The 25,682-nt window shown below is 40.9% G+C and overlaps 1 protein-coding gene across 2 annotated transcripts in view; it reads right to left on the reverse strand.

Moving 5' to 3' along the window:
- The window catches only part of ANKRD10 (ankyrin repeat domain 10), a 57,068-nt gene extending 34,768 nt beyond the window's left edge, over positions 1-22,300 (reverse strand). The window contains exons 1-3 of one of the 2 annotated variants that reach the window (XM_075852513.1): positions 22,022-22,300; positions 17,691-17,843; positions 4,430-4,521 (exon numbers count right to left, since the gene is read on the reverse strand). In XM_075852513.1, the coding sequence (XP_075708628.1) occupies positions 4,430-4,521; positions 17,691-17,843; positions 22,022-22,228 (452 nt within the window). In that variant the 5' untranslated portion in view covers positions 22,229-22,300. Of the gene's footprint in view, positions 1-4,429; positions 4,522-17,690; positions 17,844-21,723; positions 21,775-22,021 lie in introns of those variants that run through there. The other variant, XM_075852514.1, reaches the window with a different exon arrangement.
- Between the last annotated feature and the right edge of the window lie 3,382 nt (positions 22,301-25,682).

Here is a 25,682-nt window from a genome sequence, read left to right on the forward strand (position 1 = left end):
TACAGTGGGTTAGAAGTTGAGATTGCTTTAAAATCATGTACATGTTAAAAATGACAAAAAAAGTTGGTTGCACAGGTATTGTCCAGCATGCTAAACAAAATTTTGGGGCAATTCCAGAGTTTCTCTTTAGGCCACTTTCACACTGTATTTTGGTCAGTATTTGTGAGCCATAATCAGTGGAACAAACATAGAAGAGGTGTAAATCTTTCCATTATACTTTTTCTCTGCAGGTTCCGCCTCCTGGTTATAAATTACAAATATTGATGTAAAATACTGCCGTGCGAGAGCGGCCTAAAGAGAAACTTTAATGTCAGGGACAGGTGAGAGTAACAACGAGTCTGGGGAATAGAAAAGAATTCCCAGGATATATGTCAAACAAGACTGAACGGTTTTGTTCACAAAACAAATTCTGATAAAGAGAAAATGTGACTTTTGGAATCCAATTATTCAAGTTTTTCTACACTGGTCTTATATAGTTTGGGCCCATGTAATGCTCATTCATTACATTTTGCCACCAAGGGCGGCTCTAACAAACTGTGGCTCAAGAGGGCGAAGTCATACACCGTGCTCTAAGGATGGAGCTGCGCACACAGAAACGTAAGCAGCTCCATCCTGAGAGTGACAACCGCAGATTGAGTTCTAAGTGAGCAGCTCCATTCTAAGGGACAAGAGATCAGCTGTGTGTGAACAAAATAAATTACATTTATTTGACCCCTGGAGGTGGCTAGGATTAATAAAGATAATTATTTACAGTTTGCCTACTGGCAACATATACCCTTTAATCCTCCCTACGTTAGATATAAAACTTTTATCGTAACATTAAATCAAATAACAGAACTCAAAATAAACAGGAGTAGATATCCTATGCACTTCATGCCCAACAAGTGTTTCCCATCCAGTGTAAATAGACACTAGTATTGTAACCAACAACTCCAAATTTAAATGCCATTGTGTGGAAGAAGTTCTATGTGGTGTGTAATTAATGTTGTGCCTTAGATAGCAGACCCTGCCAGAAAACGAATTCACATGAAGCCCACCCGACATGTATTGCCATTTAACAGCGTACTCAGGGGTAACTGGGTTGAATACACCACCTGCTTCCTGTCAAGCCATAGTTTCTCGGAGGCACTCCTAGCGGCAACATTTATCAGGGTCTGTATTAGCCCTCTTCCACATTTTTCACAGAATCCAAGTGGCACCGATAGTTTTTACGAACCCATTCACTTTAGTGGGTGAATCGGGTCCGTGAAAACGGACCACTCTTCGATTCGTGGAAATGCACACGGTCATGCGCATTAGGGTTTACAAATACTGTAAAAAGTAAGCACTACATGCTCTCATACTATATAGCCCTACATAAGATTGGTCTAGAACCTGCTGCTAATAAGTTGTAGATAGCATTTAATGCTAAATCTGCGCTGTACATCTATTTAGTTTATTCTGGACTCGCCAAGATGTGCTTTAAAATTTTGTCTGCATTTATAAATGAATATGCCAAACTGAATAATTGTAAACATATTCAGGAGTATCTAAATGACACAGATAACACAATTAGTTTACAATGAGGAGAAACGGTCACTATAATAGACCTGATTAAATTCAAGTATCAGGGAGAAGCCCTAATAGATCTAGAGTAGTGACTCAACGCATAGACTAAACAACCCCAAAAGGTGCCAAACAGGGAACCTGGTTCTGGCGAGTCATATGGTTTTCCATAGGATCCTGCTCAGCTGCTCTGAAACCACAGGACATACATTCCACAGAAATAGAAGTGACAGGTTGCATCACATGTTCCTTTTCAGAGCTGCTGACTGGCAGAGAAAGAACATGTTAAACATCACAGAACAAGTATAATTTTTTCATTCCGTCCCCATTTGGCACTCTGGGTGGCTGTTCAGTGGATATAATTATGCCCACTAGCATAGCTATTAGGGAAACACTGATGTCTTTATTCTAATAGGTTTGTCATTGTGACAGGTCCTCCTTAATGTTGCGAGAACCTAGTCCTAATGAGAGAAAAACTAAAAACTCCTCAGGCAGCTTTAATCAGCCTTACAAGAAAAAGGACTTGTACCTCTACAGGTTATCTTTCTGGCATCAAAATCAATGATTCCAGTATACGTACTGAATCGTTCTCTTAATCACAATTGTCCTACAGTTAAAGGACCTCCTAGATATGAATAATAAAAATAAACATGAGATAAACTTGACCATAGAGTTTGTTAAGTCTTTTGGATTTACTGCATGTCCCTAAAACAAACAGTCTTGTAAAAATGTTGCAGAGAACACAGGAGTTAATTTCCTTCTGGTCTCTTTCATTTTTGTCTGTCAGACAGCAAGGTTTAGTCAAGGAGGCAGGGGCTTAATGTTCTTTGTCTCCTATTGCATACAGCAGTGGGCGGAAGGCTCCTTCTGCAGCCAGGTGTCTGTAGGTGAGAAACTGCTTATCAATTCTTTATATACACTAGATGGTCAAAAGTATGTGGATACCTCTTCTAATTATTGAGTTCAGGTGTTTTAGCCACACCCAGTGCAAACAGGTGCATAAAAAAAAAATGAATCTAGCCACGCAAACTCCATAGACAAACGGTGCTAATAGTATGGGTCGTACTGAGTGACCTATGACAAGTCAGTTTGTGACATTTCTGATCTGCCCAGGTCAACTGCAAGTGCTATATGTCTAGGAGTTTCATTAGCTCAGCAACTAAAATTAACAGCGTGGCCCATAAAAATCGTCGACTCTGTTGAATCACTCACTACAGAGCTTCAAACTGCTTCTAGCAGTGACATCAGCACAAGAACTATGTGCCGGGAGTTTTATGAATTGTGTTTCCATGCTCAAGTAGCTGCGTACAAGCCGAAGATCACCATGCGCAATGCCAAGCATCAGCTAAGGTGTTGTAAAGAACACCGCCACTGGACTCTGCAGCAGTGGAAACATGTGCTCTAACGGTCTGATGTACAAATCTGGGTTTGGCAGATACGAGGAGAATGCCATGTACTGGAATGCTTAGTGCCTACAGTAAAATTTGATGGAGGAGTAAAAAAGGTCTGGGGCTGTTTTCAGGGTTTGGGATCAGCCCCTTATTTACAATGAAATGCAATGTTAAAGCGCACAAAGACATTTGTATGCTTCCAACTTTGTGGTAACAATTTAGGGAAGGCCATTTTCTGCTCCAGCATGACTGTGCCCCAGTGCACAAAGCAAGGTCTATAAAGGTACGGTGTGAGAAGTTTGGTGTGAAAAAACTTAAGTGACCATAACCCCATGAAACACTTTTGGGATGAATTGGAACACTTATTACGAGCCAGACATCCTTGGCACCATTAGTGCATGGCCTCACAAATGCTCAATTGTAAGAATAAGCACAAATTCCCACAGACACTCCAAAATCTTGTGGGAAGCCTTCACAGAAGAGTGGAGGATATTATAGCCGCACAAGAGGGCCCAATTCTTATGTTAACACATGGTTTTAGAATGTCCAACAAGCTCATGTAGGTGTGATGGTCAGGTGTCCACATACTTTTGGACACATACTGTATTTCTCAGTACTTATTTCAATGAGGTAAAATAGAATCAAAGAAAAGTAGATTTAGAGAGGAATTTCTGGGGTTATTTTTTGTGTTTTCTTTCTATATTTAACGTTACTTCAAAAATGTGGTTACTATTCAAAAATAGAACCTTTGTTGGTTTAGCATATGCCTACAAATAGGACAGATTGCCTTTCCACTAAATAATTTACAGCTGGAAAACGGTAAAATGTGTTTGTAGAGCCGACAAATTTGTAATAATTGATCAAAGAGTAACTTTAGTTTCAAAAAGCTTTTGAGATGTCAAACATATCCAAAGCTTTGATCAGTGGTGGTCCAAGTGTGGAGTTTTTTTTGCAACGACAGTTACTCTTTAAGAACCATTAGATCATTTAGTAATCATATTCACCTATTTTTAATGAAAAACACTAATAATGTTGATTTTTGAACCGTTTGCAGCATCAGGATGAAAAGTGAAAATACAAAACCTGCTTTAAAGTCACATGCCTGCAAATATATACCGGTCATAGTTGGGATTTGTATGAGCAAATACTTCTACTTGAGTTGGTAGGAAGCACTTTAGAAGGAAATCTATAAACCTTCAAGACAAAAATGGTTAAACAATGTACATAAAACAGCACAATAATGTATCTAGAATGTTACTAATACAGAAGGCATTAACGGAATTTATTTTTATTTTTTTAATTTGATGTGTGATATAAAGCACCATGCACTATGTTTTCAGTAATGTATGGAAAAATTAGATCATATAGCCCAAACTGGGGCTCTACAAATGAGTCTACTCAATTGTTATTAATAGTGAAGGTCTATGTGTGGTACTTGATTTTCCCTAACATATTGAAAAAGCATATGAAATAGAAACAAAAAAGTCACATACTCTATTTGTGCTCCATTGGATACAAGGGCTTTGAGGCAGTCCATACTACCAGCCCTTGCGGCTTTGTGGACAGGGGTCTCACCCACATAGTCCTAAAAAAAGGAGAGAAACAAAGTGAGAAAAGCTAAGAGACTTAACATGAAGAGAAATTGAAAAAACATAAAAGGCACTAGCAACTGTTTGTAGCTCTAGACAAGGAATTCTCCAACTTCTTCTATTGGGGCCAGCCAGACCATGGTGGTGCATTAACCTCACCACCGGTGGTCATAGTCTACGCCAAAAAATAAAAAACTATTGCCAAATTTAGCCTTGGTCTCCTGAACATAGTATTACATTGAAATAAGAACAGAAAGTCAATTATGTTGCGAAACCAAAAGATTGTGAACAGCTTGCGTAGGGTATGATCACTTCTGATCCCCAGCTGCGCATCACCAGCATTTGGGTAACACCTCACTGGTGATGCCCACCTCAGTTTGAGAACAGTACTCCAGGCTTAAAAAAAAAAAAAAAAAACAACATTACCTAGGAGCCAAAATGATAGTTTTTTACCGCTCAGACGGTTGTAGATGTACAGTCTGTAGTGTCCATCAAGGGTTTGACCTTCCCCCAGCTAGCATGCAGAAAAAAAACGATCCAAATTTCCACTGGTGTGTATATCTCGCTGGTACTTGTGGTTCCACACAGAAGTGAAACTGCAGAAATGCAACTGCTTGCTGTGTATATCCTCGTACGTGATGTTCTAAATCTCCAACAAGGGAGAAAAAGGAGATAGTGCACTACCTTTTGGAAACTACAAATTCCACGGGTTTATTCCATACTTACAATAACAGATATAGATAAAAGCATAAGATAAGCTCTTGTAACACGCCAAATAATGCAACCCGACCCTGGGTTTCGCCCTTCTGGCTTCCTCTGGGGCATCAGAAGGAATTTGTTGTGGAATTTGTAGTTTCCAAAAGGTAGTGCACTATCTCCTTTTTCTCCCTTGTTGGAGATTTAGAACATCACGTACGAGGATATACACAGCAAGCAGTTGCATTTCTGCAGTTTCACTTCTGTGTGGAACCACAAGTACCAGCGAGATATACACACCAGTGGAAATTTGGATCGTTTTTTCTGCATGCTAGCTGGGGGAAGGTCAAACCCTTGATGGACACTTCAGACTGTACATCTACAACCGTCTGAGCGGTAAAAAAACTATCATTTTGTCTCTGTTTTTTGTGGTGTTGAGGATTTCACCTCTTTTTTACCTGCTCCGGTTGTTCATCTCCTTGTTGAGATATTTCAGTGAGTAGAGAGCTGAGTTGCATATTTGGTTATTACCTAGGAGCCATCGGCTCCTAAACTGAAAAATGTTGCCAAATAAACTTTTTTGTAGCCAAATTTAAAATACATATGTAATTAACTTTACAATAATAATAAAAAAAGACATACACCGTGTATAGTGCTCTGTATCTCTCTCATTCTTATAGTTGAACTCTGAACTTTATCCCCTTCCCACACCTTGGCGTAAATGCACGTCCAGGTGAGCAGTAACTTCGCGCTCTCCCCGTTGCCGATCAGCAGCCTGTCGCCGCTGAAACTGGCAATTAACCCCTTCGATGCGGTGGTCGATAGCGATCACCACATTGAAGAGGTTTAGAGCAGATCGGCAGCCACACACATGCATTTGCGGGGGCTGACTATTCTTATCACGGCAACCAGAGGCCAGACAATGCCATGTACGGAAGCCTCGGAGGAGCAGCCTCGGCCGGTTCTCTGAGACTTCCTGTCAGTGTGACTGTCACGTCACAATGACAGTTAGAACACATTACACTATGTAGGTAGTGTAATGTGTTCCAGCAGTGATCAGAGCTGCAAGTCTAAGTGTCCCCTAGTGGGAGAAGTAAAAAAAAAAAAAAAGTTAAAAAAAAAAAAAAAAATGTTTTTAAAAAGTGTCAAAATAAAAGTTACATAAACAAAAAATGCTTTTTTTCCTATAAGTCTTTTATTATAGGAAAAAAATTAACACATAAAAAAAAAAGTACACATATTTGGTATCACCGCGTTCGTAACGACCCCAACTATAAAACTGTAATATTATTTTTCCTGCACGTTGAACACTGCAAAAAATATAAACGAAAAATAATGCTAGAATCACAATTTTTTGGTCACCACCCCTCCCAAAATAAACAATAAAAAGTGATCAAAAAGTAGACTGGAAAATAAAAAAAGTTATCGCTCTCAGAATATGGGGACACAAAAATAAATTTTATAAATAAGTGATTTTATTGCACAAACGCTGCAAAACATAAAAAAAATTATATAAATATGGTATCGCCGTAATCGTATCAACCCGCAGAATAAAATATAATGGTCATTTATAGCCCAGGGTGAACGCCATAAAAAAAAAAAGAATAAAAAAAACATTGTTAGAATTGATGGTTTTTGGTCACCTTGCTTGCCAAAAATGTAATAAAAAGTGATCAAAAAACTTTCTGGTACCCTAAAATGGTACCAATGAAAACTACAGATTGTCCCGCAAAGAATAAGCCCTCACACAGCTCCGGTGGAGGAAAAGTAAAAAAAGTTCTGGCTCTCAAAATATGACGATGCAAAATGTGCAGTGTTCCAAAAGCGGATAAGATTGGGCACCATTTATCAGTGCGGCACCGGCCACACATCTGCGGATTATTATTTATTTACCCCATTATTATACCCTCTTATTATGCCCTGATGTTCTCCGCGCAGATTACATATGCCCCCATATTATAAACTGAAATACCAGCAAAACGCCAAACAGAACTAACAAGCTAAATCTGCGCGCCAAATGCTGCTCCCTCCCTTTCTGAGCCCTGCAGCGTGCCCAAAGAGCAGTCTACGTTCACTGATCTGGCATCGCCATACCCGAGAGAACCCGGTTAATATTTTATGAGGTATTTGTCTTCAGTGGCACAAACTGGGCATAACATGTAGTGCACTAAAATGGCATACCCGGCAGGGCTTCATAGTAGACTGTCAGAATCACAACATACTGCAGTACATTATTATTGCAGTATATCGTGCAAGCGATCAAACGATCGCTGGTTAAAGTCCCCTAGGGGGACAAGTAAAAAAAAAGTAAAATATTTTTATTTTTTTTAAATAAATAAAAATTACTACATTTCAAAAAATCCCCCTTTTCCAATTTTTCCTTAAGCACAATGTAAAAAAAACTAACATAACTGGTATCGACGCGTCCATAAAAGTATATATATTAGGGATGTCACGATACCAGAATTTGGACTTCGATACCGATACTTTGTGTAGTATTGCGATTTCTATACCAAAACGATACTTTGCCAACAGTAATAAAGAAAAAAAGCTCTTCCATTTTCTGATGTGAGGCGTGTGGTGTGATGAATTTTGAACGTGCTTACATTAATAGTAATTAACCCCATCATGTTTCTCAATGGAGGTTAAACCTCGTGCCTCAAAATAAGTGATAGAAAGCAGTTTTCATTTTATTTTTTTTACAGCTTACACATCATAAATGACGCAAAAAAATAGTTGTGCAGGTTATTACGGCCGCGCCAATACCGAATATGTGTATGTTTTATCTATGGAGACTTATTTTAATGTTTATTGTAAAAAAGGCATGTGTATTTTTTTAAAAATGTAATATTACTTTATGTTTTTCCTTTATTTTTAAACTTTGATGTACTGTCATATGTCTATATACCAGTACATTAGCCTGTGTACAGATAGTAAACAGGCAGTTGTTATGACATACCATATATGACATACTGTTGTTAGGGCATACTTAGGTAAGACAACCCTAGGGTCCTTCAATAGACCCTGGGCTGTCTTGTCATATATGGTATGTCCCGCAATAGCGTCACAGGGATTTCTGTGATGCGATCCAAAGGGCATCCCCCCCCCCCCCGTCTCATTTTCCACTGAATGCTGCAGTCAGCTTTGATCGCAGCATTCAGGGGAATAGCGGCGGAGAGGAGAGGTTTCTCTGATCTCCGCAGTTAGAGCGGGGCTGTGGCTGTGTAATACAGCCATTGCTCCTGACAATAAGTGCGTTCGCGGTCAGCATGAGGTGACGCGGCCGGCGCTGCACTAATTAGCACAGGCACTGAAGACAGAACATGAGGGTGTTTTGTAGTTCGCCCGCCATGTTCTGTCTTCAGTGCCGCCGCTCATTAGTGCAGCGCTGGTCGCATCGCATCACCCTGACGGCGCACACTTGTCAGGACTGGGGCAATATCTGTATTACATAGCCGCAGTCCCACTCTCATACATTCACGTGTTACAAGGCTAAGCTGTGTGGCCGCACAGCTTAGTATCGAAATACATGAAATAACGGCATCGAACCATTTGGGGGTGCACGGTATCGAAGTTTCGATGCATCCCTAATATATATATATATATATATATATATATATATTTATTTATTATATTACTTTTTCTATCAATTATTGAAGTATATATATATATATATATATATATATATATAGCAGAAGAAAATTTGCAGCACTCCAACATGAAAAAAATGGTGGTTTATTCAATCCAAACTAACAGCAACGTTTCAATCCTACAATAGGATCTTTATCAAGCCTAGTGACACATCTACTCAGCAAGTTTATATATGTTTGAGACTTTTACATAATTAGTCTCATTATAAAACAATCAAATACAAAGTGTATGAAAACAAACATCATATATTGTGTACGGTATCATCATAAACATAGACATGATACAGAAAATACAGAAGTGTGTATGTGACATCGTGAATAACAATACATAATAACAAAAACATTAAAAACAACTGATTACATTATAATCATTTATGCAGCAGTGGTGTAAAATCCATTGGCATATCCTCACTCACCAATCAGAACTTCAGACTCAACTACTCCATTCAAGTGTGTTGCAGCACTCTGCTGCATCCCTCGTGGTAATTGAAATTCGACACATCAGTGTAATCCCCCGAGGCGGAAGTAAATCATCACTCCGCAGCAGAGAGCATAGATCGCATCCATATGATGTAATGCGTGTCAATGCGTTCCACTGAGTAGCCCCATGTATCATGGCATCGTAAGTTGCTAAGCAACTGCTGTAACATTACTATAAACATCCATTGACACGGCTATGTCAGTCAAAAAGTCATGAATGTAAAAAATACAGATATATTAGTAAATGCTCCCTATAGTAAGTGATGGAGATATTAGGAATATCTAAAAGTAGCTTTATATCGGCTTTTAAAGATGATCCACACGTGGGTTCAAAGACCTCTGTATACAACCAAGTACTCAGAACGATCTTGTTCCCAGAGTTATGGGACCACATAGACACGTCTTCACGTGTCCAGGATGTCACATTATCCTCATACGTGTAACGGACCCATATTATCACACTAGTGATATGATATATCATAAGACAAAAGAATGCATGAGAATCCCTCTCGCTTTTAATATCTCTCTATCACTTAGAAACCTAATAGGAGACTAGAAACAATTCAACAAATAATAAACATATTTTATTGATGCAATAAGACTTGATGCATTGAACATAGCCCCGTCAAATATCATAGTACAATAACATTGAAAAATAATTAAAGAAGTTCCGAAGTTCTGTTGGGAGTGGTATTCCAATCTAAAAAAATACATCTCTTTATACCTCGATTGATCACAACAAGGGTCTTGATGCTGTACGACGTAAATTATTGACTTCTGACTATGACAATGCTACTTGTGAGTTTATTATTTCATTAGTGGAACTTATTTTGACATCTAACTATTTCATATTCAAAGAGAGTTATTATATTCAGTTGAAAGGAACGGCCATGGGGTCTAACATGGCTCCCACGTACGCCAACATTTTCATGGACAACATTGAGGAGGGGTCGGTCTATGTATCCCACCACTTCTCACATGTTTTGAAGTGGTGGCGATACATAGATGACATCTTCCTCATTTGGACTGACACTGTCACTACATTAATTGATTTTCATAGGTTTCTTAATTCAATAGATGATGATATTCAATTTACGATGATACATTCTATGGATAATATCCAATTCTTGGATGTTACTGTATCTATTGTGAATAATATAATTAGAACTAAAATGTACACGAAAGAGACCGATAGGAACACTCTGTTACGATTTGATAGTTGCCATCCGAGAAGTATGGTAAGGTCCTTGCCGTACAGCCAAATGATTAGGGCCAAACGCAATACCGACAGACAGGAGGATCTTGATATATCTTTAGACACTATGGTTAGTAACTTTTTACAAAGAGGTTACCCCAAAACATTACTGTGGACACATAGAAAGAAGATTGATAATGTAGCGAGGGACAGTTTATTGCAGTCTAAAAAACCGTCAGCGCATGAAAAACGGAAACGTATTCCATTTATCTCTACTTATAATGATAGAAGTGGAGACATTTCCAAAATTATGAATAGACATTGGCCAATTATTAGCAATAGTTTTGGACACATTGATGTATTGAATAATGATCCACTTATGTCCTATAGACGCCCACAAAATCTTCGAGATAGACTGGTGAAAACCAGAATGCCAGATCATAAGAAAACGACACAACCTATTTTTAAACCACTAAAACCTGGCAATATTCCATGTTACAGATGTGTTAATTGTGCTTTGATGTGCAAAGGGGAATTTTTTAGACATCCGTTGACTGGACAACAGTTTAAAATTAAACACAATTTCACCTGTGACTCAGAGTGGGTCATATATGTGCTATGGTGTCCCTGTGGCCTCCTTTATGTGGGTGAAACCACCTGTTCCTTTAAAACTCGTCTAAACAATCACCGTTTTTCTATACGTAAAAAGAAACTTGATTTACCTGTAGCTAAACATTTTTCGGAACATGGTCACAATGAAAGGGATCTAACATTTATGATTCTGGACCATGTTCCTCCATTACAATTTGGCGGTGATCGCCATCTGGTTTTACACAAAAAAGAATTAAGATGGATTTTTTTACTGAACTCCTTAAAACCTTGTGGACTTAATGTAGAATTTGTTGTAGATAGAATAGCCTTATGAGCTCCGTTCCCTCGTGTTCTCTTGATGTTCTCTTCAGTATGATGATTGTTGACACATTAATATCAATATCTATATCTCATATTTACTGTCAATGTCTTATAAATACTAAAAACAATTATGTTTTGTATTTTTTTAGATTGGAATACCACTCCCAACAGAACTTCGGAACTTCTTTAATTATTTTTCAATGTTATTGTACTATGATATTTGACGGGGCTATGTTCAATGCATCAAGTCTTATTGCATCAATAAAATATGTTTATTATTTGTTGAATTGTTTCTAGTCTCCTATTAGGTTTCTAAGTGATAGAGAGATATTAAAAGCGAGAGGGATTCTCATGCATTCTTTTGTCTTATGATATATCATATCACTAGTGTGATAATATGGGTCCGTTACACGTATGAGGATAATGTGACATCCTGGACACGTGAAGACGTGTCTATGTGGTCCCATAACTCTGGGAACAAGATCGTTCTGAGTACTTGGTTGTATACAGAGGTCTTTGAACCCACGTGTGGATCATCTTTAAAAGCCGATATAAAGCTACTTTTAGATATTCCTAATATCTCCATCACTTACTATAGGGAGCATTTACTAATATATCTGTATTTTTTACATTCATGACTTTTTGACTGACATAGCCGTGTCAATGGATGTTTATAGTAATGTTACAGCAGTTGCTTAGCAACTTACGATGCCATGATACATGGGGCTACTCAGTGGAACGCATTGACACGCATTACATCATATGGATGCGATCTATGCTCTCTGCTGCGGAGTGATGATTTACTTCCGCCTCGGGGGATTACACTGATGTGTCGAATTTCAATTACCACGAGGGATGCAGCAGAGTGCTGCAACACACTTGAATGGAGTAGTTGAGTCTGAAGTTCTGATTGGTGAGTGAGGATATGCCAATGGATTTTACACCACTGCTGCATAAATGATTATAATGTAATCAGTTGTTTTTAATGTTTTTGTTATTATGTATTGTTATTCACGATGTCACATACACACTTCTGTATTTTCTGTATCATGTCTATGTTTATGATGATACCGTACACAATATATGATGTTTGTTTTCATACACTTTGTATTTGATTGTTTTATAATGAGACTAATTATGTAAAAGAGTCTCAAACATATATAAACTTGCTGAGTAGATGTGTCACTAGGCTTGATAAAGATCCTATTGTAGGATTGAAACGTTGCTGTTAGTTTGGATTGAATAAACCACCATTTTTTTCATGTTGGAGTGCTGCAAATTTTCTTCTGCTATATATCATTATACGTCCTAGGATCGGGACGTTTTGCTGGGCACCTGGTCGATTATTCATTAGTGAGTGCTGCTGTCTTCTTGTGTGCTATATATATATATATATATATATATATATATATATATAAATAAACGAAAGAAATCCCACAGCACTCAGATGGTTCCAAAAAGTATGTGATTTATTCAGTCAACAGCTGCAACGTTTCCGTCCTGCTATAGGACCTTTTTCAAGCATGAAGGTCCTATAGCAGGACGGAAACGTTGCAGCTGTTGACTGAATAAATCACATACTTTTTGGAGCCATCGGAGTGCTGTGGGATTTCTTTCGTTTATGTCTTATAATCCACGGATCTGGATTACCTGCTTGCACCCATTACCGTGTTGGAATCTGTCGCAGAGTGCTGCTTATCTCTACCTATATATATATATATATATCAGTTCTATGAGGGAACCCCGACGGACTCCATTGTAAGTCAACGGTGTCTGTCGGGCCCCATTAGAGTTCGTCATGTACCAGAACCGCAACAGAGTTTTATTCACCAAATATTCATCACCACAACGTTTCGGCCTCTCTATGAGGGCATTTTAAAGAAGTAAAATACAGTTTGAAAATGCCCTCATAGAGGGGGTGAAACGTTGTGGTAATTGATATTTGGTGAACAACATTTCTTGACCTTGAGTGGTGCTTCCATACAATTTTTCTTCTATTGCTGTGGGGGTCGTTCCTTCAGAATTCTAATATATATGTGCACGCACGCACGCACGCACATACCTTTGAGTGGGAAGGGGGAAAAAAAACCAAAAAACTTTATTCACATATGAGGCTGGGTGAATCTAATTTTTTTTTTTTATATATACTTTCTCAGATACAGCGAGGCACACTTTATACAGCTGTAAAATGGTAGCCGAGCCGCTGCGCTCACAATGGGGTGACTGGCAGGAATGCATGCTGGGATTTTTAGTTTCACTTTTCGGATGTCCCTCCCACACAGGCCTGCAGGAGAGAGAAGTACTATGGGAACATGGTAAGGTGGAGAGGTTATGTAAATTATCTATACATACTTAATTTTGCCTAAAACCAGTTCTTTTTGGCTGTTTATGTTCCGAGGCACTTTGGATATTTAATACTCATGTTGGCAAACCCCTTTAAAACAGGTTCTGCTTGTCTATTGTGACAGGATACACGTGTATATGGTGGGTTGCATTATTATTGGAGAGTCTTAGGCTGCAGAAGTTTCACACACACAGAGTTCCAGTCTTCCTCATGCTCCATGACCTCCTGCAGCCTCCACATCCATCATCTGCAATCTTTTTCTCTCAACCCTCCATCCCCCAAGTCTAAGCCACCCCCAAAACTCACTCTCCTCAAATTCTTCAGCGCTAAAAATATAAAAATGGACAGGAGACCATATATATGGAAAAAAAACGTATGTAGACTGAAGCTCTCAGGAATAATTTCAGAAAAACACAGAGAAGGTAAAACCTTCATTGCGCCCATTAGGACTTAAAGGGGTTTTCCAGCTTCTGACAACTATCCACCGGATAGGTCATCGGTACATGATATGTGGGGTCTGACAGCCGGGCCCCGCACAGATCAGCTGGTCCGGTGCCTCCGTGCACCGGACGTACATGGCGGAAGCACTTGGCTTCGGCCACGGAATAGCGGCCAATCTGCAGCTCTGCTCCTATTCAAGTAAATAGGAGCGGACCTGTAGCACGGGCGCTATGCGATGTACGGAGCCAACTGCTTCCGGCTCTGTACATAGCGTTACGCGCCATAACATCCAGTGCCAGTAGGCCACCGGAGCGGCTTATCGGTACGGGGTCCTGGAGTCGGACGTGCACCAATGATATACTGATGATCTATCCGGTGGTTAGGTCATCAGTTTTCAGAAAGTGGACAACCCGTTTAAGCTATTGAGGCACTGTATCCTCCTGTAATAGTTGTCTAGCAAGATTACCATGTATTTTAATTTGACGTATACCACAAAATGTTTAGATTTCTGTATAAATATAACATGTCGGGATAAGGGGGTGACATCTTTAGTGTTTATTTAACTCCGATGTTTAGAAATATGCCTCCTCAATTGTTGTACTATTTGCCAATATAGTTTTGAGCATGGCTTATCGGCACAACTATTTTAAAGCATACTGAATCTCAGACGTAATCTCGGACCACAGCTTGCAGGCTCATGGAGTTGATATCGGGCAGTGACGTTAGGGTATATCCCGTTTTCCACTTATTCACGGTAGAGTTAGCTAAAAAATGCTACTTTATAGGCACTGCTGTGTTGAAGCAAAAGGCATGTATAATATCCAGCAGACATGAATATTTAGAGAACTATTAACTGTAACCTTTCCTTGGCTTTAGTGTTTTAGTCGCCCCCCCCCCCTTCATTTCTGCTCTGTTCAATTAAAAATACATACAGCTCTAAGTTACAGATTACACTTGTATTTCTCGTTGTTAATGTTATTCTTTGATTTGCAATTTCATTGTATGCATGATGAAGACCGTAGTAAGAAGTCAAAACAACTTGCAAAATAATTAAAAAAAAAAAATGTATTCTCTAAATACCTATGTCTGCTGGATATTATACCTACTTTGCCTGTAACAAAGCAGTGTATATATAAGAGTTGTTGTTTTTTTTCTTTACTTTACTGTGGATTCCGGGCAGGATTATTAGGCCTTTAACCCCTTAATGACCGGGCCATTTTGCACGTTAATGACCAAGGATTATTTTTTGTTTTTCCACGGTCGCATTCCAAGAGTCGTAACTCTTTTTTTTATTCCGTCGACATAGCCGTATAAGGGCTTGTTTTTTCCGGGACGAGTTGTATTTTGTAATTGTACCATTTTTAGATGCTTATAACATATTGATTAACTTTTATTAACTTTATTTTAGGAGAGAATTGAAAATAAGCAGCTATTCCAGCATTAATTTTCACGTAATAAATTTACGCCGTTTACTGTGCAGCGTAAATAACATGTTAACTTTATTCTATGGGTCGGCACGATTACAGGGATACCAAATGTGTAAAGGTTTTATATGTTTTTTCTACGTTTGCACAATAAAAACCCTTTTAGAAAAAAAATTACTTGTTTTTGCATCGCCGCGTTCCAAGAGGCGTAATTTTTTTATTTTTCCGTCGATGTGGCCGTACGTGGGATTGATTTTTGCGGGACAATGTGTAGTTTTCATTAGTACTATTTTGTGGTACATAGGACTTATAGATGAACTTTTATTTTATTTTTTATGGGGGGAATGGGAGAAAAGAGAGAATTTTGCCGTTGTTTTTTGCATTTTCTTTGGACGCCGTTCATCCGGCGGTTTAATTAATGTGTTCATTTTATTGGTCAAGTTGTTACGATCGCGGGGATACCATATATGTGTATGTGTGATTTGTTTTGACCGTTTTATTAAATAAAACCACTTTTTGGGGCAAAAAAGTCGTTTTATTTGACTTTGACTGTAATTTTTTTTATTTTTTTTTTCACAAACTTTATTTAACGGTTTTACTTTTTTTTTTTTAGTCCCACCAGGGGACTTCACTATGCGATATGCCGATCGCATATATAATGCTTTGGTATACTTCGTATACCAAAGCATTATTGCCTGTCAGTGTAAAACTGACAGGCAACCTGTTAGGTCATGCCTCTGGCATCGCCTAACAGGCAGATGCTGAAGACAGACCTGGGGGTCTTTGTTAGACCCCCGGCTGTCATGGAAACCCGACGGCGACCCGCGATTTGTTTGCGGGGGCGCCGATCGGGAGACAGAGGGAGTTCCCCCCTCTGTCAAACACATTAAATGCCGCTGTCACTGTTGACAGCGGCATTTAATGGGTTAAACTGCCAGAATCGGCGCGTGCTTCGATTCCGGCAGTTGCAGCAGGAGCCAGGCTGTGTATAACAGCCGTGCTCCTGCCGCTGATCGCGTGGGTAAACTGTCAGTACCCGCGCGATCACAGGACGGATATATCCGTCCTCCTGCGCGAACTAGCAGCTGCTGAGGACGGATATATCCGTCCTTCGGCGTTAAGGGGTTAAACTGTCTTGATATCATAACATTTCCTGTTCAGATTTCTCTCTATTGTCAGAGGCATCTGGCCCCCTGCACACAATTGATTCTAACAAATGTCATCCCCCATAGGAACCAATCCGATTCCAGATTTATGAAAGAAGTCATCCAACTGGTTGGCATAGGCAACATTGACACTTATTGTAAGGCCAGTTTCTATACATAATGCAGGTAACAGCAGTGATTTTTAATTAGAAAAACGATCAATTGCTGTCATTAAGTCCCACACAAACGTTACCGAAGTGTCGGAATTGTGAATAGACACCGAATCCTGGCTGGAGGTGATGTCTATTCACTCTCAAGACACTTCAGTAACGTTAATGTGTGAGTAGGTGACAGCACATCATGATCTAGCAAGATCACTATGTGCTGAGTAAATGAATGGAGAGAACTGTATGATGCTGATTGGTCAGCGTCATACACTTCTCTCCACAACGCCCACTTGGTCAAAAAGTAAAAACATGCCCAGTTGGGCATTAAGAAAGTCATTAGCATAAATCTAAAATAGGTCATAACTCCGTCAAAATTTATTGTTTTTCAAAATAAAAAACCCACTCTTATCTACATTACAGCGCCGATCACATTATGTAGAAGATAAGGCACTTATAATGTGGTGACGGAGCCTCTTTAAAGGTGTCATTTGACTGAAATAGCGAACACTCCTTTACACCGATCTGAATACACAAGACAATCATGTGGTGAAACAGACCTGCTTTAGGTTAGCAGAGTTGTGTAGTCTACAGCGTCATGATACACAGGGTATTTAGACACCTTTTGGCATACATCAGGAAAAAAAAAAAAATAGAACACCAAAGGAAAAACTTTTTGGGATACATCTCTAACATAATTTACTGATCAGTTACCTGTTTATTTACATGGGCACCTGCTTGAATTAGCCATACCAGGCAGTGTGGATGTCCCCCAAATGCAGCAATGTGAGTTGGAGTTTGAGCAAACCGAGTTGTACCAGCATTAATAGAACAACCTGCTCCTACCAACTGTACCAGGCACTCCAACTGTGAAAATAAAGCAGATATACTAGCGATTAGAAATAATAGATTAAAATAAGAGTTCACCTCAACAACGAGAAATACAAGCGTAATCTGTAACTTGGCAGAATTAGAGCTGTATGCATTTTTAATTTAACAGAACAAAAATGAAGGGGGGGGGGGGGACTAAAACACAAAAGCCAAGGAAAGGTTACAGTTAATAGGGGGTATGTGCACCCTTAAATGTCTAATAATAATAAATAATAATCTATATTTATATAGCGCCAACATATTCCGCAGCACTTCACAATTCAGACACGTTAGAGGTTGTTATTGGCGATGGCTCTGACTGGCTTGAACAAAGCAACCAGCGGTGGTCTCAATTCAGATACCCACACCAATACCCCTTTGCTTTTACCTACACAGGCAATAATTCTTGTGTAGGTCTGAAAAAAGGGCTTTTCAACTGATCAACGTTTTTCAGCACTTTTCTATATGGAAAACCGGTGGTGAACAATGCCAGGCAAAACTTGGCACTTTCAGTAACGTTTCACAGCATTCCCCCTAATATACGCGATTCAATTCTTCTCCATTATTAAGATATCTGTTTGCTGACAGTGAATGAGAAAATTCTTATTTACATTAAGAGGCTAAAAACATCCAGCACTCAGCTCTGCCTAAAATGGGCATTAAATTGATGCGGACTAGCCATTGCGTATTGAGGGGAAGAGGGCTTCCCTTCTCTCTATCAGTGCAGGATAGAGAGAAGGGACAGCACTTTCCCTAGTAAAAGCAAAAGAAATTCATACATACCCGGCCATTGTCTTGGTGACGCGTCCCTCTTTCGACATCCAGCCCGACCTCCCTGGATGAGGCGGCAGTCCATGTGACCGCTGCAGCCTGTGATTGGCTGCGGCCGTCACTTAGACTGAAACGTCATCCTGGGAGGCCGGACTGGATGAAGAAGCAGGTAAGTATGAACTTCTATTTTTTTTACAGGTTGATGTATATTGTGATCGGAAGTCACTGTCCAGGGTGCTGAAACAGTTACTGCCGATCGCTTAACTCTTTCAGCACCCTGGACAGTGACTATTTACTGACGTCGCCTATCAACGCTCCCGTAATTACGGGTGCACACACGTAGTCACCTGTAATTACGGGAGCCCCATTGACTTCTATGGGCCTGCCAGTGCCGTAATAACGGCCCGTGATTATGGGCGTTTTTACGTTAGTGTGCATGGGTCTTCAGTCTGACTGTAGACCTAGAAATACATAGGTCCAGCCAGAATGAAGAAATGTCATGTTAGTAAAACAAATACGCTACGCAACACACATAACATCTGCGGACTTCATTGCGGAATTTTGACTCTCCATTGAAGTCAATGGAGAAATTCCACAATGAGTCCGCAACAACCAGTGTATGCTGCGGACACCAAATTCCGCACCGCAGCCTATGGTCCGCAGCGGAGTTTTCAGCAATGTGTAAACGAACCTCACTAAAAAGCTGTGGAAAGCAATTGAGAAACGTGTACGCTGCAGACTGTCCGCAGCGGAATTCCAGAGCAATTCCGCCATGTCTGGTCATGCCCTTAAAGAGGCTCTGTCACCAGATTTTGCAACTCCTATCTCCTATTGCAGCAGATCGGCGCTGAAATGGAGATAAGAGTAACATTTTTTTTTTTTTTTAAAACGAGCATTTTTGGCCAAGTTATGACCATTTTTATATTTATGTAAATGAGGCTTTCTAAAGTACAACTGGGCATGTTTACAGTAAAAGTACAACTGGGCGTGTATTATGTTCGTTACTTCGGGCGTTTTTACTTATTTTACTAGCTGGGCGTTGTGTATAGAAGTATCATCCACTTCTCTAAACAACGCCAAGATTCTGGCAGTGCAGATACAGCGTGTTCTCGAGAGATCACGCTGTGACGTCACTCACTTCCTGCCCCAGGTCCTGCATCGTGTCGGACGAGCGAGGACACATCGGCACCAGAGGCTACATTTGATTCTGCAGCAGCATCGGCGTTTGCAGGTAAGTCGATGTAGCTACTTACCTGCAAACGCTGATGCTGCTGCAGAATCAACTGTAGCCTCTGGTGCCGATGTGGCCGACACGATGCAGGACCTGGGGCAGGAAGTGAGTGACGGTCACAGCGTGATCTCTCGAGAACACGCTGTGTCTGCACTGCCAGAATCTGGGCGTTCTGAAGAGAAGTGGATGATACTTCTATACACAACGCCCAGCTAGTAAAAGTAGTAAACACGCCCCGATGTACGCACATAATACACGCCCAGTTGTACTTTAGAAAGCCTCATTTACATAAATATAAAAATGGTAATAACTTGGCCAAAAATGCTCGTTTTTTTAAAAAAAAACAACGTAACTCTTATCTCCATTGCAGCGCTGATCTGCTGCAATAGGAGATAGGGGTTGCAAAATCTGGTGACAGTAAAAATGTATTGTTTTTCTAAATAAAAACACTGCTATCTACATTACAGCACCGATCTCATTATGTAGGAGAGAAGGCAATTATAATGTGGTGACAGAGCCTCTTTAAATGAGGTTTTCCCATTAGAACACGCGCAGTCCCTCTCCAGCACGGTAAGGCCCTATTCACACAGTTTTTTGCAGGCATAGAATTCTGCCTGGAAAAATTAGCTCAGTTTTTTTTTTTTTAAGTGGTTTTGCACCACAGGCGTTTCTTAACCTCTCTTCAACAAGCAAAGGAAAAACCTGCAAGTGTTTTTTTGCCATAGAAGAAAACGCAGTGTCTCCCATTGATTTCAATTGAGTTTTTGAGGCGGAAACTGCCTCAAGATAAGGCACGTCGCTCCTTTTTCCTGCGAGCGATTTTCTCAGCTCGCGGGTTAAAAAAAACACCTCTATCTCCCATTGAGATCTATGGAAGGCAATTTCGGTCGTCAAAATACTCAGTGTGAACAGGGCCTAAATGACAGATAGAAGAGCCGAGTGCACCGACTCGGCTTTAATAAACTCCATTCTCTCAGTATAAGGGTATGTGCACACACACTAATTACGTCCGTAATTGACGGACGTATTTCGGCCGCAAGTACCGGACCGAACACAGTGCAGGGAGCCGGGCTCCTAGCATCATACTTATGTACGGGACAGTTGTCCTGCAGCGAGGCAGGGACTCCTAGCGTCGTACATAACTATGATGCTAGGAGCCCGGCTCCCTGCACTGTGTTCGGTCCACTACTTGCGGCCGAAATACGTCCGTCAACTACGGACGTAATTAGTGTGTGTGCACATACCCTAATGGCGAGAGGGTTCCGGCTTAGCCACCTTTTCACTGGTAACAGGGAGAGTGGAAACCAATTGAGAAGTCAATGTCCTGATGGGAAAATACAGAAACCGAGTATGGAGATTCAGATAAAGGACTCTGAAGGGGTTGTCCACTTTCAGCAAATTAATGTTATTTTTTGTATAAAGTTATAGTTTTCCAATATACTTTCCATATTAATTCCTGAGTTTAAGATCTCTGCTCATTGTTATTCTGTTGGAACAATCATTGTTTATTTCCAGGATACAATTCGGTACATGACCATGTGATGGACACATAGGTGCACAGTTCGTTACAGTTACACTATGTGTATCCTAGGCTTCCTAGTACAGAATATGGTACAAGTACAATGCATGGTGCCGTGAAAAACGAAAACTTGTCCCACAAGTCAAGTTCTCACACAGCTTTATGGTCAAAATACAAAGAAAAAGTTGCGGCTGGAATGGGTTAAAAGGAGGAAGACAAAGTATATTGGAAGATTGTTAAACTTTTTATTATACAAAAAAAACAAAAATATTACTTTCCTAAAACAGGACAAGTCCTTAAAAATAGGTGAAGTCAGTAATTTGCAACCAAGGTAGCGCTGCCAACTGATGACTCACTAGACAGGGAGACTTGAGGTAAGCATTTCCCGGCAGCATTTCCCGCCTAGCTGTACACCTCCCCCTTTGTTCTCCAGAAGACGCCCCTCCCCCCTCCAGCAAGCCACTGCCCTGGAGATGAATATAACTCGCCCACGTCTCCTCCCCATTTTCTTTGTCTCTGGTCCCTTCACTTGTCATTCCGCCTCTCTATGGAACCTGAAGTCAAAGAAAATGGCGCTATCTCCTCCCACTTTCTATCTCCTCAGTGATGAGCCCGCTCTATACCAGAACACACAGGCGCTCCCCTCAACGTCACCTTCCCGAAGTGAGCGGCCCAATGTATGGGAGTCCAGCCGTAGCACGAGTCTTCCTTGCCGAGCTGCTGCGCGGTATTCCCGGGCGGACCCTGAAGCAGAGACTGAAGGCAACCGAGGTCTCCATCCCTGCAGGCTCGGTGTAGAGGAAAGCGGAGGTTAAGCACCTCTTCACTTGAGAAGCCGGGCTCAGAGCACACCGACATCATTATTCTATGAGCAACCACACCAGAGCACACGCACCCAAACACACACACACGGGGGCTAGGGGAGGAGCAATGCACAGCCCCGCCTCCTACTAACTCACTGCCGGGGCGGGCTCACAGTGGCATGGCACTGTATACACGCACTACTCCAACACACGCAGCGAGGTCACGTGACCAGTCCTGAGTATAGGCAGCACTGGCCCGCGACTCACTATACAGTATGCTGCTCTGCTACTGTATGTATGGGATAGTGTGAGCCTGTGCGTCATATGCCGGCTGTCCTTACTATATAGGGATGATACCTCACGTGGGATTCTTACATTACAATGTTCTGCAATATCGGATCTCAGATCTTTCATGCAATTGGGGTAGAATCTTTACAATGTTATAATGAGACAAGTTTAACCCCTTTCCACTGCATCTGTTTTTCAGATGTTTCTTTTTTGCTCCCCACATTCCAAAAGCCACTTTATTGAGTACCAGAATTTGGACTTCGATACCGATACTTTGTGTAGTATTGTGATACTTTGCCAACAATACAGAAAGAAAAAAAGTTCTTCCGTTTTCTGATGTGAGGCGCATGCTATGAAGAATTTTGAACCTCCTTGTGCCTCACATTAATAGTAATTAACCCTATCATGTACCTCATGGTTATAATGGGCAACATTCGGTCAAAGGGGTTTTCCAGCCATAAAAATTAATAGCCTATCCTCAGGATAGGCCATCAATAGCTGATGGGTCGGGGTCCGACTCCCGGGACCCCTGTCGATCAGCTGTTTTGGAGGGGGTGCAGCGCTCGTGCTGCTTCGTTTTCATTTCTTGCTCACTGTAAATTGTTCGATACGCATTTAGCGTCGATTCACAGGTATTGCAGCCTTTTCTGCCATTGAAGTGAATAGGAGAAGGAGGCTGCAATACCTATGAAGCGCCGCTAAATGCGTGTCGAACAATTTACAGTGAGCAAGAAATGAAAAGGAAGCAGCACAAGCGCTGCACCCCCTCCAAAACAGCTGATCGACAGCAGTCCTAGGGGTCGGACCCCGACCCTATTGATAGCCTGTCCTTAAGATAGGCCATCAATTTTTATTGGCTGGAAAACTCGTTTAATGTGTGAGGTACATGATGGGGTTAATTACTATTTATCTGAGGCACATGGAGTTTCAAAATTCATAATACCTCGTGCCTCACATTAATAAGTGAAAGAAAGCCGTTTTTATTTTTTTTATACTGTACACATAAATGACGCTATAAATTTGTTGTGCAGGTTATTACGGTTGTGACAATACCAAATATGTGTATATTTTAAGTATTGAGACTTGTATTTTAACCCCTTCCCGCTATAGCCACTTTTGACCTTCCTGACAGAGCCTTAGGCCTCATTCACACGGCAGGGTTTCCCGGCCGGGTGCTGGCCGTTCATAAATCGGCCGGCACCCGGCTGCATTAGGAATGATAGACCCCTAATGGGGCTATTCTCACGACCGATTTTTTGACGGCCGGGAAATCCGCACGTCAAAAAATAGGACATGCTCTATCTTTGCCCGGGCACCCGGCCGCCCGGCTCCCATAGAAGTCTATGGGGCCGGGTAATACACGGCCATCACCGGAATGTGTTCCGAGTGATGGCCGGGTTTCCCGTGGCTTGCGCTCTATCTCCTCCTCACAGCGCAGAGTGCATGTGAGGAGGAGGAGTTGATGCCATTCTGACGAATGGCATCGCTGTACACTGTTGCAGGGCCGGGGTGTACAGCAGGTGGAGGGAGCGCTGCGCTGGCTCCCTTCCCCTGCTTGTTAAAAGCACCCCGGCTCGGCGACACCTTAGATTGCGCCGCTAGTAGCAGCAGCTGCTGCTGCGGCTGCTACTACTGTAGCGACGCCACTATAGCAGAGCGGGGAGGTATCTCCCCGCTCTGCTATGTGCTAGCTGCACTTTAGCTCCTTGAAGGAGCGGAATCCCCGTGTTTTCGGGGATTCCGCTCCTGGACAGAGCGCTTGATGTCTCTGTCCATATCTGGGCAGTGACATCAGGGGAAACTCCTGAAGCGGAATCCCCGAACACATGGGGATTCCCCTTCAGGAGCTGCCGCTGATGTCACTGTCCGGATCTGCCCGGCACGGATGCATAACTTTATGCAAACCGGCCGGGCAAAATGGCCGATTTTACCGGCCGACACTCTGGCTCGGGAACGACCCGGTCGTGTGAATCCCGCCTTATTTTTCAAATCTGACGTGTCACTTTATGTGATAATAACTTTCGAATGCTTTTAGCTGTCCAAGCGATTCTGAGATTGGGTAAAATTTGGTCGATACATTTAGTATTTAAGTGTGAAAAACACCAAAATTTAGCGATAAATTGCCATTTTTATCAATTTAAATGTATCTGCTTGTAAGACAGATAGTAACACCACACAAAATTGTTGCTAACTAACATCCCCCATATGTCTACTTTAGATTGGCATCGTTTTTTGAACATCCTTTTATTTTTCTAGGACGTTACAAGGCTTAGAACTTTAGCAGCAATTTCTCACATTTCCAGGAAAATTTCAAAAGGCTATTTTTACAGGGACCAGTTCAGTTGTGAAGTGGCTTTGAGGGGCCTATAGAATGCAAACCCACATAAGTCACCTTATTTTAAAAACTGCACCCCTCAAAGTAATAATAACAGCATTTGAAAGTTTTTTTAACACTTTAGGTGTTCCACAAGAATTAAAAAGGCTCTGTCACCAGTTTAATACTTCCATATATCCTACCTCATCTAATAAATGGTTTGATGTAGATAACTACTCTTTGTTTTTGTGTTTTTAAAAAAACAAAAACATTTATTAGTGACAAAGTTCTAATCATTTTACATTTATGCAAATTTTTTGTAAAAGCCCAACTGGCCATTTTTTTTGGTTTCACCAAGTGGGCGTTGTAAAGAAAAGTGTATGACACTGAACAATCAGCGTCATACACTTCTCTTCATTCATGCCCAACTTTATTCACAGCACATCGTGATCTCGCGAGATCACGCTGTGACGTCACTCCCGCAGTTTCTTTTACCGGAGCGATGGGAGAATGACCAGACATCGCCTCCAGGATAATCGTTCTGGCACGGCTGGAGCCGATGTCTGGTCATTCTCCTGTGCCTCCGGTGAAGGAACTGCGGGAGTAAGTGATATCACGCTGTGCTGTGAATTAAGCTTGGCATGAATGAAGAGAAGTGTATGATGCGAATTGGTCAGCATTCTACACTTTTTTTTACAAAGCCAACTTGGTGAAACTAAAAAAAACGCCTAGTTGGGCTTTTACAAAAAATTTGCATAAATGTAAAAATGATCAGAACATTCGAAACCTATAGAGAAAAGATGCAATGAAGACAAAGAATATATGAAAAATAGAAAAATCTTTATTGAATGACAGTAAAAACAAAAATACGTAGGATAAAAAATCCAGAACCTACAGATTAAAAAAGAAA

This window comes from Rhinoderma darwinii, chromosome 2, assembly GCF_050947455.1.
Source record: "Rhinoderma darwinii isolate aRhiDar2 chromosome 2, aRhiDar2.hap1, whole genome shotgun sequence".
Taxonomy (NCBI): domain Eukaryota; kingdom Metazoa; phylum Chordata; class Amphibia; order Anura; family Rhinodermatidae; genus Rhinoderma; species Rhinoderma darwinii.